This window comes from Mandrillus leucophaeus, unplaced genomic scaffold, assembly GCF_000951045.1.
Source record: "Mandrillus leucophaeus isolate KB7577 unplaced genomic scaffold, Mleu.le_1.0 Scaffold9, whole genome shotgun sequence".
Taxonomy (NCBI): Eukaryota; Metazoa; Chordata; class Mammalia; order Primates; family Cercopithecidae; genus Mandrillus; species Mandrillus leucophaeus.
The window spans coordinates 3,817,734-3,831,884 of record NW_012109807.1 but is presented as its reverse complement, the minus strand read 5'-3'; the positions used below and the strand labels follow the sequence as shown (position 1 = coordinate 3,831,884).

At 43.0% G+C, this 14,151-nt stretch overlaps 1 protein-coding gene across 2 annotated transcripts in view; it reads left to right on the top strand.

The window, feature by feature from the left end:
• The window catches only part of IL1R2 (interleukin 1 receptor, type II), a 34,438-nt gene extending 20,498 nt beyond the window's left edge, over positions 1–13,940 (top strand). For both annotated transcript variants that reach the window (XM_011969584.1, XM_011969581.1), the window contains exons 4-9: positions 1,686–1,866; positions 5,459–5,633; positions 7,936–7,998; positions 9,940–10,075; positions 11,515–11,657; positions 13,622–13,940. In XM_011969584.1, the coding sequence (XP_011824974.1) occupies positions 1,686–1,866; positions 5,459–5,633; positions 7,936–7,998; positions 9,940–10,075; positions 11,515–11,657; positions 13,622–13,788 (865 nt within the window). In that variant the 3' untranslated portion in view covers positions 13,789–13,940. The remainder of the gene's footprint in view (positions 1–1,685; positions 1,867–5,458; positions 5,634–7,935; positions 7,999–9,939; positions 10,076–11,514; positions 11,658–13,621) is intronic.
• The last annotated feature ends 211 nt before the right edge of the window (positions 13,941–14,151 follow it).

Genomic DNA, 14,151 nt, shown 5'->3' with positions numbered 1-14,151 from the left:
AAAAAAAAAAAAAAAAAAAAAAAAAAAAGAAAGGAAGGAAGGAAGGAAGAAAGAGAAGGAAAAGAAAAAGAAAGAGTAGGCAGACAAGGTTATGCTGCTGTAACAAACAGCTCCCAAATCTCAGTGGCTTAAAATAACAATGGCTTATTTAACAGGTCCACTGTGGGTTTGCAGACACTCAGGGACTCAGGCTGAAGGAGCAGTCACGTTCACTATTTCAAATGTTGTTGGTTGGTTGCTAGAGCAGAAGGAAGCCTGCTTTGGAGGGTCTCTCGTGGCCGTTACAACTTTCATGTAGAAGGGTCACACATACAACTCGTGAGCTGGGAAGAGCCATATAACTGCACCCACCCATAGTGGGGATGAGGACATGTGGTACCCCATGTGCTCAGAATGGGGAGAACTGGGCCTATTTGGTGAGCAGCACTACTAATGACTGTCATGCCTTTGCCATGGGGGTGCCACACTACATGGGGAGTGCAAGTGATGATCAAAATGCCCCCCACCCTTCTCTTTCTTTTGAGTTATTTTCATGAAGTTTTTGCTCAAGGGGAATTACCAGATCAATAATGTGAACAGCGTTGTGACTTTCAATATGTCTACTAAGCTTGGTTTCTGAAGATAGTGCTTTGATTTATGGGTTTTCCCAGAGCCTTGCTGGGCTTCCCATTTTGGTTTGACCTCTTTGTGGCTGTACAGCCCACTTAATTTCTGTACACCTAACTTTTTTCATATAAAAATGATATAATAGTAATTCCTACTTCATGGGGGCTGGACTATAAATGAAATAACATGTGCAAAGTTCACAGCACAGGGCCTGGCCTGCATCTACTCCCTGTTGGCTACCTGCTGTGTGACTGTTATTCAAGTAGGCCCTGGTCTTTAGATTTGTCCTCAGTTGCCTTTATTCAACATGCAGTGAGATTACGCATTTTTCAAGGTGAGAGTTAACATTCTGTATTTCTTTATGCATAAAATATAATATTTGTTCATCTATTTTCCTTTTTTAAGCTAAATATAATACACATATTGGCCTCATATATTTAAATTAATTCTTTTTACTTTCAAGTGGTAAGCTTTTAACACATTTCTTTCACTTTTTTTTCTTTGGGCTTTGTACAATTATGTTATGTACCTTTGTGAAAAGCACAGAACATGCTTTTTCTGTACAATTATGTTATGACACTTTTTGCCCCCCCAAGGGTTCAAAAAGATCAGGGATGGAAGTATTGCAATATAGATTTTCCTCGACTTACAACGGTGTAAATACCAATAAACCCATTGTAAGTTGGAAACAGTGTTGTCAGAAATGTACTTGATACACTTAACTTACCGAGCATCACAACTTAGCCTAGCCTTCCTTAAATGGGCTGAGAACGCTTACATTAGCCTACTGCTGGGCAAAGTCATCTAACACAAAACCTATTTTGTAATAAAGTGTTGAATATCTCATGTGATTTATTGAATACTGTACTGAAGTAGGGTTTCTATTGAATGCTTACTGTGTTGCAGCATTGTAAAGTCAAAAAATCCTAAGTTGAATCATCTTATGTCAGGAAACAATCTGTACTAACCTGGAAAATGCAGATGCAGATTTTAATAGAATTGGGGAAATGATGCCTAATTTCATTTAGTTTACTTTTATTTTGCCTTCCCATTTATCTCTTTTTCTCCTTTTAAATCAGAAATGCCTCTTACTGTGACAAAGTGTCCATTGAGCTCAGAGTTTTTGAGAATACAGATGCTTCCCTGCCGTTCATCTCATACCCGCAAATTTTAACCTTGTCAACCTCTGGGGTATTAGTGTGCCCTGACCTGAGAGAATTCACCCGTGACAAAACTGACGTGAAGATTCAATGGTACAAGGTACAGCTTTAAAAAATACCATTTTACTAAAATGTGTTTTCTTTTTTTATTAACCATATAGGAAAGACATAAAATATCGATTTTCTGAAGACGGTGCACACACACACACACACACACACACAAACACACACATGGTTTGCCATTCATATCTGTGAGTTCCACATCCTGGGAGTCTACCAACCTCGGATTGAAAGTATAAATAAATCAACAAATAAAATAACAATACAATACAAATAATACAAATAAGAAACCAATACAGTGCATCAACTACAGTCACGTGCTGCATGACAATGTTTCAGTCAACAATGGGCTGCATGTACAATGGTGGTCTTGTAAGATTACAGTGGAGCTGAAAAATTTCTATTGCCTAGTGACGTCATAGCTATCTCAACATCTTAGTGCAAAACATGGCCCTTTCTATGTTTAGGCATGTTTATATATACAAAAACTGACCACTGTGCTCCAATTGCCTACAATATTCAGGACAGTAACATGCTGTACGGGTTTGTCGCCCAGGAGCAACAGGCTGAATCTTGTCACCTAGGTGTGTAGGAGCCTCTACCCTCTAGGCCTGTGCGAGTACTCTCTGACGTTCACACAACAAAGAAATCACTTAACCTGTTTCTCAGAATTATCCCCATTGTTAAGCGACACATGACTGTATTTATATATGGCACTTATATTGTATTAGTAATCTACCAGTAATCTAGAGATGACTTAAAGTATGGGAGGATGTCCGTAGGTTATATGCACAGATGACACCATTTTATATAAACCACTTAAGCATCTGCGTTTTGGCACCTGTGGGGGATGTTTCCTGAAATTGATCCCGCAAAGAAACTGAAGGATGACTGTATTTTAAAGAATTTAAAAGGGCCATAATTAATATGTTCTATTAGTCCTTATGTGGGTTGGGTAAAGGTGCTTGAAATAGTGATTTGTGAAGACAGAGTACATAACAGTTGAAGGAAATAACTTTTTACTGTAATTTGTCTATAAAAATGTAGAAAAAAGGTTACATAACAATTTCGTAGACATATTAAAGGAGTTTTTTAAAAAAGCACATGACGGCTGGGCGCAGTGGCTCACACCTGTAATCCCAGCGCTTTGGCAGGCTGAGGCAGGTAGATCACCTGAGGTCAGGAGTTCGAGACCAGACTGGCCAACATGTCGAAACCCCATCTCTACTAAAAATACAAAAATTAGCCGGGCGTGGTGGTGAGTGCCAGTAATCCTGGTGACTCGGGAGGCTGAGGCAGGAGAGTCACTTGAACCCTGGAGGTGGAGGTTGCAGTGAGCCAAGATTGTGCCATTGCACTCCAGCCTGGGAAACAGAGCGAGACTCCAACTCAAAAAAAAAAAAAAAAAAAAAAAAAAGCACACGATAACAAACTTTTTTGTTAAGGGAGTAAATATGGACACAATTTGCTCCCTTGTCTGGTTGAATAGATGTTATTTGATGTGCTCATTGCTCCTAGAGAGAACATCAGATCTGGCTATCAGCTATTGCTTATGTAGACCAGCGGTTGGAAAACTATGGCTAGGCCCTGGAATCAAGTTGTCTCCTGGATTTGAATGGCTCACAAGCCAAGGATAGTTATCGCTTTTTTAAATGTTTGAAAAAAAGGAAAAGAAGGATATTTTATGATGTGAAAACCACATAAAATTTAAATTTCAGGGTCGTTAAATTAAGTCTTACTGGACACAGCCACATCCTCTTATCTAGGTACTGTCTGTAGCTGCTTTTGCACGACTTAGCTGTGATGGAGACCCTGCAGACTCCAAGGTCCAAAATACTTCCTATCTGGCCCTTTCCTGAAAACGTTGGTCAACTCCTGATAGAGACCCTAGATCGATACTGAAAAGTACAGTTATTGGCTTAACCATTAATGGGAATTAACCCTTTAATCGACAGCAGGTTAAGTGGTTGACTGGTATTGAACTACAGGATCTCTATATAGGATATTGATTTAATATTAGACACTTTGAAATGATTTTCTGAAAGTAGAGAAAAGTAGCCAGCACCTATGGATAAGCTGGCTGAGCTCTAGGCTGCATTCTCTCTCTTTTTAAGATGGGGTCTCACCATGTTGGCCAGGCTGGTCTCGAACTCCTGGGTTCAAGTGGTCCTCCCACCTCGGCTTCCCAAAGTGCTGAGATTATAAGTGTGAGCCATCAAGCCCAGCCTAGAATGCATTCTCTTTTGGTTTGGAAAAAGCATAAAGAGGACAAATGAAAGGTTTAACTGGGAGAGGAAGGAGCACAGGCCCTGGCATCAATGGGTCTGGGTTTGAAACTCTGTTCCTTTTCTGATCTGTTGTGCAGCTTTGGCAGAGTGACTGCACCTCTCCAACCTGTTTCCTCTGTAAAGTGGCAATTAATAACTTTCACCACCTGGGATTGTTTCAAAGATTAAATGGAATGATGTGTATAAAGCACCCAGTGCAGTGCTTGACATGTAAATGGTGCTCAATAAATGTGCATGGACAAAGATGTTATGGTGATGCTTAGTAATCTTTATTCACTTCATAGTAATCTACATATTACTGAGCATGTATTATATCCAAGCCTGTTCTAAACTCCCTTACATGCAACCCAGTGAAGTAGGAACTGTAAATATCCCCCTTTTTTTACAGATAAGGACCTATAAGGATGTTCCCAAGATCATACAGCCAGTAGATGGTGAAGTCAAAACTCAAACCCAGAAGGCCAATTCCCATACACCACTGGAACGACTGTGGTGCTGGGCCCTATTTGGCATTTTTCATATTTGACTACTCATACTTAGATCAATGAAATATCTCCTTTTAATTAAATATGTTTTAAAGTGGTACTCCATGAGCCATGTAACAATTTCCATTTTATCTGTGTTCTCATTCAGAGTGGGACTCTGAAGTGACACAAGGTTATATTTAACTGTTGCAAACTTTGACTAAGCATGATTTTGAAAGCGATGTCCCTGAGAACATTGTGTGCTCATTAGGGTGTTTTTAGAAATTCCATTCAGCTCTTTCTACTTCCTGGAGGCCTTGATCTTGAGGATTCTGTTCTACAGAGACCCCAGAGAACCTTGTGTCCATATAAAAAGTGTGGATTGGTTTCCCCTATTTAGTTTTTCTTATAACAGAATTTTTTCTGTTGCTGACTCACAAAATTGAAATGCTTTTTAAAGTAATTACTGCAACATCATCTCTTCTGAGCATTGTTGGCCAGCTCATCATGACTATTCGTAGTGGTCTTCCCAGATACTTCCTAAGGCCTGAAGGTAGCAGTCAGGACATAAACATATTTGTATTTTAGATGACTTACTTTGTCAAAGAAGAGTTAGTCTCTTTTTTCTCCCATTGGGCCTAGACAAATATGCTCTAACTATTGTAGTTAACCAAATCTAGCAATTTTATTGGTTTTATATGTTAACAAATTCCCTCCCCTAATAATACAGTCAAAAGGAGGCCCAAAGTACCAAATTGGCAAAGTAAATACCAGGGCAATTCTTGGATTGCAAATCCAACATTAGTTGATAATGATGATGCAATTCATAGCCTTTGAGATGTATATTGGTATAATGTCAACAAAAACATTTTCCCTTAAGGATTCTCTTCCTTTGGATAAAGACAATGAGAAATTTCTAAGTGTGAGGGGGACCAGTCACTTACTGGTACATGATGTGGCCCTGGAAGATGCGGGCTATTACCGCTGTGTCCTGACGTTTGCCCATGAAGGCCAGCAATACAACATCACTAGGACTGTTGAGCTACGCATCAAGAGTAAGTACTTGCCATTGAGGCATCCGTCTATCCTGGTTCAATAACAAGCATGCAGAGAACAAATGAGGGTGCATGTACAATTCCTTGCAGGTATTTGAAATGAAGGATAAGGGAAAACAGATCCATCAAGTCTCCTGAAGCATCAGGTTAATAAGATGTGCGTGATACTTTGAAAGGTATAAATCAGGGTGTTGATCTGAGTAAAGGTGAATGAATTGGGCAGTTCACAGGGTTGCAAGATGGAGGCTAAAACACACCACTCAAGAGAGTCAAGCAGTGGCTTCCTTGGAAGGTCTCCTTGGAAAGTGTCATGTGAATCTTTGCACCTATAGGGCTAGAGGTCACCACATGCCATAACTTTATGTATAATTTTAGGATACTTAGATTTTATTGGGTATTCTAACCGGAGGACCATGCCTTGCATATCCAGTGGAAATCGCTTTTTATTTGTCTTCCCTCAGGTGGATCTAGCTGCCCTTAATAGTGATATTTCAAATAGAGCTGCCATTGATTAAAATGAGTTTCGTTTGAAAATGGTGTTTTGAGCAGTATTGGCTATTATTTCACATTTGTTCAACATTTACTCTGTACCAACTGTGTGCTGGACATGGAGCCAGGTGTAACCATGTGTAAATCTTGGACTTTGCCTTGGAGAGTGGGCCACAATTCTTTGTTTTTTATACTGAATAATGAACACAACTGGGGTCTTTTGAGGGGATTTCAGACAGCTTTGGAGACACACCAAGTTTAAATAATTGGTCTGTGAGGGGAAAAGATATCTTTCTCACAGAGAATCCAGAGATTCAGTTTCAGCGCGTTCTTCCACGGACTGAAGTGTCCTGGTTGTGTTTGTTTTACAGTCCTGTAAGGATTCGTTCATATCGGCTCCTTGTTCCTGGACAGGCCAGTGACTGAGGCCTCCTGAGCCTTTCCTTGGACCAGCACGGTCCTGTCTCTGCGATACTGCACAGGAACACTAGGGGGCAGCCGCCCCACATGCCTTTCTGTGTTGTGATCCTCAGTGGCTCTCAAGGGGTGGTCTTAGGCCAGCAGGGCCGCATCACCTGGGTACTCAACAGGCATGCAAATCTCGGGTTCCGTGCAGACCTACTGATTGAAACTGGAGTCTGGGGGCTGCCATCTGTGTCTCACAAGCCCCCGGGTGATGCTGGGGACCCTCAAGTCTAAGAAGCACTGAGATCCTGGAGGCTTCTTTTCTCTCCCTGGATGCCCCAGCTCCACAGGGCAGCGTGAGACTTTGAGGGGAGGAAAAGGCGTCCGGCCGTGGTCGAGAAGCCGTCTGCCCCTCCGGCTGTCCTGCCATGCTGTCTAATGTGTACTCATGTCAGGATTTCAAATGCTATTTAGTGAAAATGAGGATGATGAGACCCGTCGTGGAGACAACTCACAGCCCTCACCCGCCAGGTGTCCTTTTTGCTTATTTTTGAGGCAGAGTTTCGCTCTGTCACCCAGGCTGGAGTGCAATGGCGAGATCTCGGCTCACTGCAACCTCTACCTCCCGGGTTCAAGCGATTCTCCTGCCTCAGCCTCCTGAGTAGCTGGGATGACAGGCGCGCGCCACCACGCCCAGCTAATTTTCGTATTTTTAGTAGAGACGAGGGTTCACCATGTTGGTCAGGCTGGTCTCGAACTCCTGACCTCGTGATCCACCCTCCTTGGCCTCCCAAAGTGCTGGGATTACAGGCGTGAGCCGCCGTGCCTGGCTGTCTCGTTTCTTTACATTGGCTCTAATCCCTTGGAGATCACTTCTGCCTCTCTGAAGAGTTTATCTCTTCAATTAGCAAGACTTCTGTGGCCGAGGCCAGGTTACACACTAGTCATCCAAACAGGTGGTTCTTGAGCCCTGTGCCTTTTCTAGAAAACTGAATCTGGAGTATTTTGTGGCAGGCACTTTGGAGAGGTGGAGAAGATATTTTAGGTCAGATCGAGTTTCGGGGAAATCCTATCTCGTGGACCTTGTAAACATGACTCTTAAGATTGTGTTCAGGAAGTCTGGGAGGGAAATGGTTAATTGTTCATAGAGCAAGGACCAAAGACCTCCTGTCAGCGGAATGTGTGTTTAGCTGTGGCCTCTTCCAGTAATCTCTCTGCTGGGAAGTCATTGGCCAGGGATGCTCGATTTTGTAGAGAGCCTGTTTCCTTTGCCAGACAAAGGCTGACTCTCATAATGACTGACCGTACTGGAAAGGATAACTTAGTTGATTAGCCAAACAATGACTTGAACCACAGCGTCAAATGAAGGCTTTCCTAATGAAATCTCTTTTCCTTACATCTTTCTCAGAAAAAAAAGAGGAGACCATTCCTGTGATCATTTCCCCCCTCAAGACCATATCGGCTTCTCTGGGTAAGGCCCGTGAGGACCATTCCATGCACCTGTGGGGGTGCAGGGGGCTTGGAACCCTTGTGTCTGCTGACCATATCTGCCCCTTGGGTGCAGTGTGCCTGGGTGGAGACCTTAGAACTCCAGTATGTGAGGCCCGAATAACAAATGTGAGGGAATATTTCCCTTTGGCCAGTTTGGTTAGAAATGGCGTAATCTGAAAACAGGTATGCTTTGCTTCATGCAAAGCCTGCCTGTAAAAATATGAATGTGAAAATCTGAATGTTCTGGCAGCGGTTATCAACTGCATGAGAAGATGAACAGCATGAACCCCAGGCAGAGCCAGCACCCTCAGTGTATTTAAAATAATTCACATCACCAAAACTTGGCTGGCGCTCTGCCTCTCTCTAAGACTCCATTTGTAAAGTGGGTTCAGCTGTGGTCAGTTTCTTGTTGCTAGAAGAGCTGGTAGACTGGTTGAATGGTGCTATGAAAATGACCAGTGGGGTTTTCTGCTTTTCACCCCATGTGTGCAGTCTATCCTGGCCAGCACAGGTCCACACTAGTGGCCAGTGAGGGTACGTAAGTGTACTGTACTAGCAACCTACTGATGCTAGTGGTGGGGAGGAATTGATGTTTATTGAGCATCTACTATGTTCAATGGGATCCCATTCAATCTCGACATAGACCCTGTAGGTTTTATTTCCTCAATTTTCCAAAAGGAAAAAGCCACCCAGGGCATCACGGTGGCTCAGTGGAGGCCAAAGGGCCACCCTCAGAGTCAGGCTGGAGTTCAGATTCAGGTCTGTGTATCTATAAAGCCTGCACCCTTTTATGTGTTTGTTTCTGGGTAATGTTTTTGTAGGTCTGATACTCATTTATGAAACCCTGGCTGCAGAGTCTTTTAAAAAACAATTTATTTGCTTTTTCCTTTTGTTTAGTGTTGATTTAAATTTTAAATTTGAATTGGAGGCCATAGAGGGCGGACTTTTGTGCAGTTGCTGGGACTGCTGGCTGGCACTTGGGTTGCCGCTGCCACAGTGCAGTCCCTATGGCTGCAGCTCTAGGAACAACCACCTGGAAATCTGGGGCAGTGGGCACAATGGGTGATACCTACTGGAGCCCCAGTGTTCTGGCTCCCTGGGGCTTCCCAGCCAAGTTCCCAGGCCCAGTTCCCAATCAGTTGCTTTGAATGCACTGGAATGAGTTGTGGGGCCACGTGACACTGATTAGTAGGTTGTTATGGCTGAGGAAGATCTTTAAGGTCATAGGATTGGCATAGGATGGAGAAGGGCTGGCATTCTCAACCCATGGTGGGGCCAGGTGCATTAAAAGACACACCACAGGGAGGCATATCACCCACGAGGAAAAAACAAGTGAGAGGGATTTCTTCTTCTTTTCCTTCTACTCTTCTTCGGTGAATGAAAGAGAAAAATAATTTCCTGTGATTGAGGCAGGGGGGCCTAATATATCACACTGCACAACTGCAGAGGGCACCATGTATAGAAAATACAGAGTTTTTAAGAAGGGTTGATCCCCAGTCAGAGTCATCTGGGAATGGAGGGTTCCCAGGAGAAACATTAAAGCCAAGACCAGCCTCGGACAAAGAGAAAGAATCCACACGTTGATCTGGATTGTCTGAGGTAACTGAAGTGAGTGGCAGAGGAAGTCGGCTTGAACTTAGCATGCGCCCTGGGAGCGCAGGGGCCCTGGTGAAGCCATTTAACTTCAGGTGCCTCTTGGTTTTCACCTGCCATGAAGACCAGTTGTAGGAACCAGAGGCACTTTGTAAACAGTAAAGCTCTGTGTGAACAGAATCATTTGAGAAAACTAAATTTTCCACTAAGGAAAGAATTGGCTGGTGAGGGGTGTTTGAGAAGCTGAGGAAGGACTCAGGGCTCAGGTTTACTGATGGGTGGGAGGCGCTGGTTCTGCTGTTGACATGCTGTGCCTTGCTGTCCACAGGGTCGAGACTGACAATCCCGTGTAAGGTATTTCTGGGAACCGGCACGCCCTTAACCACCATGCTGTGGTGGACGGCCAATGACACCCACGTAGAGAGCGCCTACCCGGGAGGCCGCGTGACTGAGGGGCCGCGCCAGTAAGTGGGCCAGGGTCTTCTGTCGAGACCTCTGTGGGTTTCACTCTTCCTTTTGGAGACAGTTATCACTATGACCCACATACCACATTAAAAGTAACTTTTTGTGATTCCAAACTATTGGATGTTTAGAATTTTAAAAATTGAGTTTTGCTAAAAATCATCTTGAGAATCAAACCTTCTCTGTAAATACTTAAAAGTTGAGTTGCAGTTGACATGCTCGTATTGATGCTGCATTTTGTGGCTGTTTAATTAAACAGTGATCCTTTTATTTTTGCAAGTTAAAAAAGTATTTTGGAGTTAATACCTTTCCATTTTCCACTCTGCAACCTGACTGTCAAACATTTTCATAAACCCTTAAAAAGACCTCGAGACGCAGCCACAGGATCTGTAGTGCCTCTTCTGTTTCTTAGGGGGCTGTGGGCTGCCACACTCTCTAAGGAAGGTTGATAATAAAAGGAAGAAAGAATTCAGTTCTTATGAGCAGTCATCTCTAGAAAATGTTTTCTCACTCTGAGACTAGAACAGACCTTTTGTAAATGGGAACTCATTGCCTATGAGGGAGACCATTCAACGTTCCAAATTGTAAGGTATTTTTAAAATCACAGTTTTGATACTTTGAATTAGCCTGAGCTTTTGCTTGCCAAATGCTTGTGTTTTTTGAAAGACTTATCACAGAAGATCTTTCTGGATGTAATTTAGTGGATAAAAACTATGTGTGGTTAGCACAGTCATGTGCTTGCAAGTTCTCATTGCGAAAGACCTGGCCACAACTAAATGCCCATCTCAGCTTACTCATACGATCCATTTACTTAAAGGAACCTATATTCCTCCTACAAATAAATGAAAAATATTCCTAGTAGATCCACTCATCCATGTTTTTATTCATACTAACAGATAGTAGTGAGGTGTCTACTAATTTCTCTAACACTATAAATGGCAGCTATCCTGGCCAGAGCCATTCCCCTGGGCTGTCTGCAGGTTTCCAGAGTCAGAGTCAGCAGTAGAGATGAGAAGAGCTGGCACCATTGAGGGCTGGAGTCCTGGAAACTCCCTGCCCTTCAATATGCAAGTGATTTAATGGTGAGGGACTCAAGTTTCCTCAAAGTAGACGTTTCTGTTCCCACGACTGTGTTTTTTTTTGTTGTTGTTGTTCATTCAGGGACTTATAAGATGAACTTCCCCATTATCTAACCCTGTAGTGTAACAACTGCTTGATACCAGTGACCGCCAACTTCAGTGACACTCAGGCCTTCAGGAACAGGCTTAGAAACTGTCCCAAATGAATAACAAGTATGGTGGCAAGAGCTCCTAATTTATGAAACTTGAAAACAATAAAAGCGCAATGGGTGCTTCTAATGGAGAGTGTTTAGATGCCTACATTGTGAAAGACAAGCTTGCCTTTGATACAATCATATTTAAGTGAATGTTTTCTAACTCAGGGAATATTCAGAAAATAATGAGAACTACATTGAAGTGCCATTGATTTTTGATCCTGTCACAAGAGAGGATTTGAACATGGATTTTAAATGTGTTGTCCGTAATACCCTGGGTTTTCAGACACTACGCACCACAGTCAAGGAAGGTATGTATGTATTTTGGGGAGCACTACAGGAGAATATAACATGTTGAATGTTCCGTGAAGACTAGACAAAGCTGCTTGTTCTCCAGATGATTCCATAGAGATTCCCTCGCATTGCTTGCTAGTGGAGAGCTGAAAAGAAACCTCCAATTTTTAAAGATTTTTGGTAGCGTGGAGGATGAACTTCGGGAGATTATACTCAAATGAAAAATTTAAATAGCAAGCTGATGTTTGAAAAACAGATGAAATGGTTCTACAGTAAACTTCGAAACACTCTGTCTGCATGTGGCTCTGCCTTGGGTCACTGATCACCTGTCTTTGCATGGCCTCTAGAGGAGGCTGGATTGTTCTTTATCCTGAAGATGAGAAACTTCATCCTCCAAGAGCTGAGAATTGGGAGCTACCCAGGGTTCAGGGCAGCTTTAGGGTCAAAGTCATTGTATGACCAGAAATAGGTACAAGGCTACAGCCAAATCAACCCAGCGTTCATTTAAGGACATTCCAAAAGAAGAAGAGGAAAACCCACATTATCATTTTTGATTAAATTGATTTCATATCAATGTTTAATTGTTGAGCAGGAGGGGGAGGTGCCTTTAATGTAGTCTCTGTTGGCAGCCTGAAACTAATGGCAGGCAAGCCAAAGTGATTCCCATCTGAAATCTCAGTGATGCCTCTTGGACAATCATATAGCAATAACATAAATACTAATTGCTCCAGGTCTCCATGTTTTGCTGGGGAGGCAGCGACAGACACAGTGTAAACTGGAAAGCTAATGATGTGTTCCAGCCTCAGGGCAGGGAATGGCACCCAACGCAACTTTCCTTCAACTGTGCACCGTGCACCACCAGCCTTACACTCACCTGAGCCACTGGTTACAAACACAGATCTCTGGACTTACTCCAGATCCACCCTGTCAAATTCTCCTAGGGAGAGGCTACAGCCTGTGACTCAACAAGCTCTTTTCACAGTGAAGTTTGAGAATGAGGGCACACATGGGAAGGGTGGCGTTTCAGATCATTTCCAGATGAGCAGGCTGGGAGAGAGATGGTGGTTGTACACATTTACCCACAAAAATCAGAATGTTCCTTCTCGGGGTCAGATTAGTGAGCCCAAGGAACCTGTGGTTTGTCTGGCCCTCATGCTGGGAACCTTTAAAATTTTCCATAACATGAGCCTTGTCCCTGCATGTGGCTGGCCGTGACTGATCCAGGGAACACAGGCTGAGAGTCTTTCACCAGGACTGAGAGGTGTATTCAAACAGCTGCCCAGAAAATTACAGCTGAACTTACTTCTAATCTTTGTGGGGTTTTAAGATGTGAGAATCCTCTGGGGCAACAGGCTGAGGTCATGTCGATTCCTGGATGACTAAACAGACTGTGGTAAATAATAGCTTAAAAATGCAGGATTCCAGTCTCATCAACAATGTGTCTGATAACACTCTGTTTTCACATTTGCTTTTTGACTTTTTATTCAGAGTCTCTTCCTGTATTTCCATAACACAGAGACGCCAAGGAGCAGAACATAAAATAGCTGGACCCAAGCAATCATGTTGGCCCCTACAGCTCCATTATTCAAAATTTATTTTCCTTTGCTACTTCCTTTGATCCTCATGACACCCATGCTCACTGGAAAAGGGCAGATTGTTCCTGGCTCTGTCACAGTTGGCCAACTGAGACATAAACAGGCAGCATCTTAAACGCACAGTGTCCCACTGTCGGAACAAAGTTAAACCCTCAGCACTTGCCCACTTACCCTATGACGTTTCCAACAGATTTTGCCCTATCTCACTTGTTTCTCTAATCCACAGACATCATTTGGTGTGAGGGATGTGCTTTCTGAAAATCAATGCACATTTATCAAGAAAAACAAACTCCAATTTCGTTCTTGTCCTGTACACCTGCATTGCCCTGTCTTCTTGTACAGTGAGAGACTGTTCAGCTCCTGATGTGACTCTGTTTTCCCCACAGCCTCCTCCACGTTCTCCTGGGGCATTGTGCTGGCCCCACTTGCACTGGCCTTCTTGGTTTTGGGGGGAATATGGATGCACAGACGGTGCAAACACAGAACTGGAAAAGCCAATGGTCTGACTGTGCTACGGCCTCGTCATCAAGATTTTCAATCCTATCTCAAGTAAAATAAACAGAATGAAATAATTCCAACACAAACTCCGTATGCCCTCTCTTATGGAAGTGGCTGTGTCTTTTTGAGGGACTCTGTTCTTTGCCTCAGTTGTCTACCAAAGGCTCCATATTTATAGTGGCTTTGTAGTAAAGGACTGAAGTCTTATATTCTGTTTTTTTTTTTTTTTTCTAAAAATCAGTGACAGGAGTAGATGTGCCTGTGAGTGGGTGTGAGTAGCTGTCTGCTACTTGTGACCTATTTAACAGAATGAAGTGCTCTGAGGCCTGCATGAGAGTGGAAAACATCTGCATGAGTTTTGACATTCATTCAACAAAAACATATTATGCGTCTATTTTGACTAGACTCTATGGGAAGT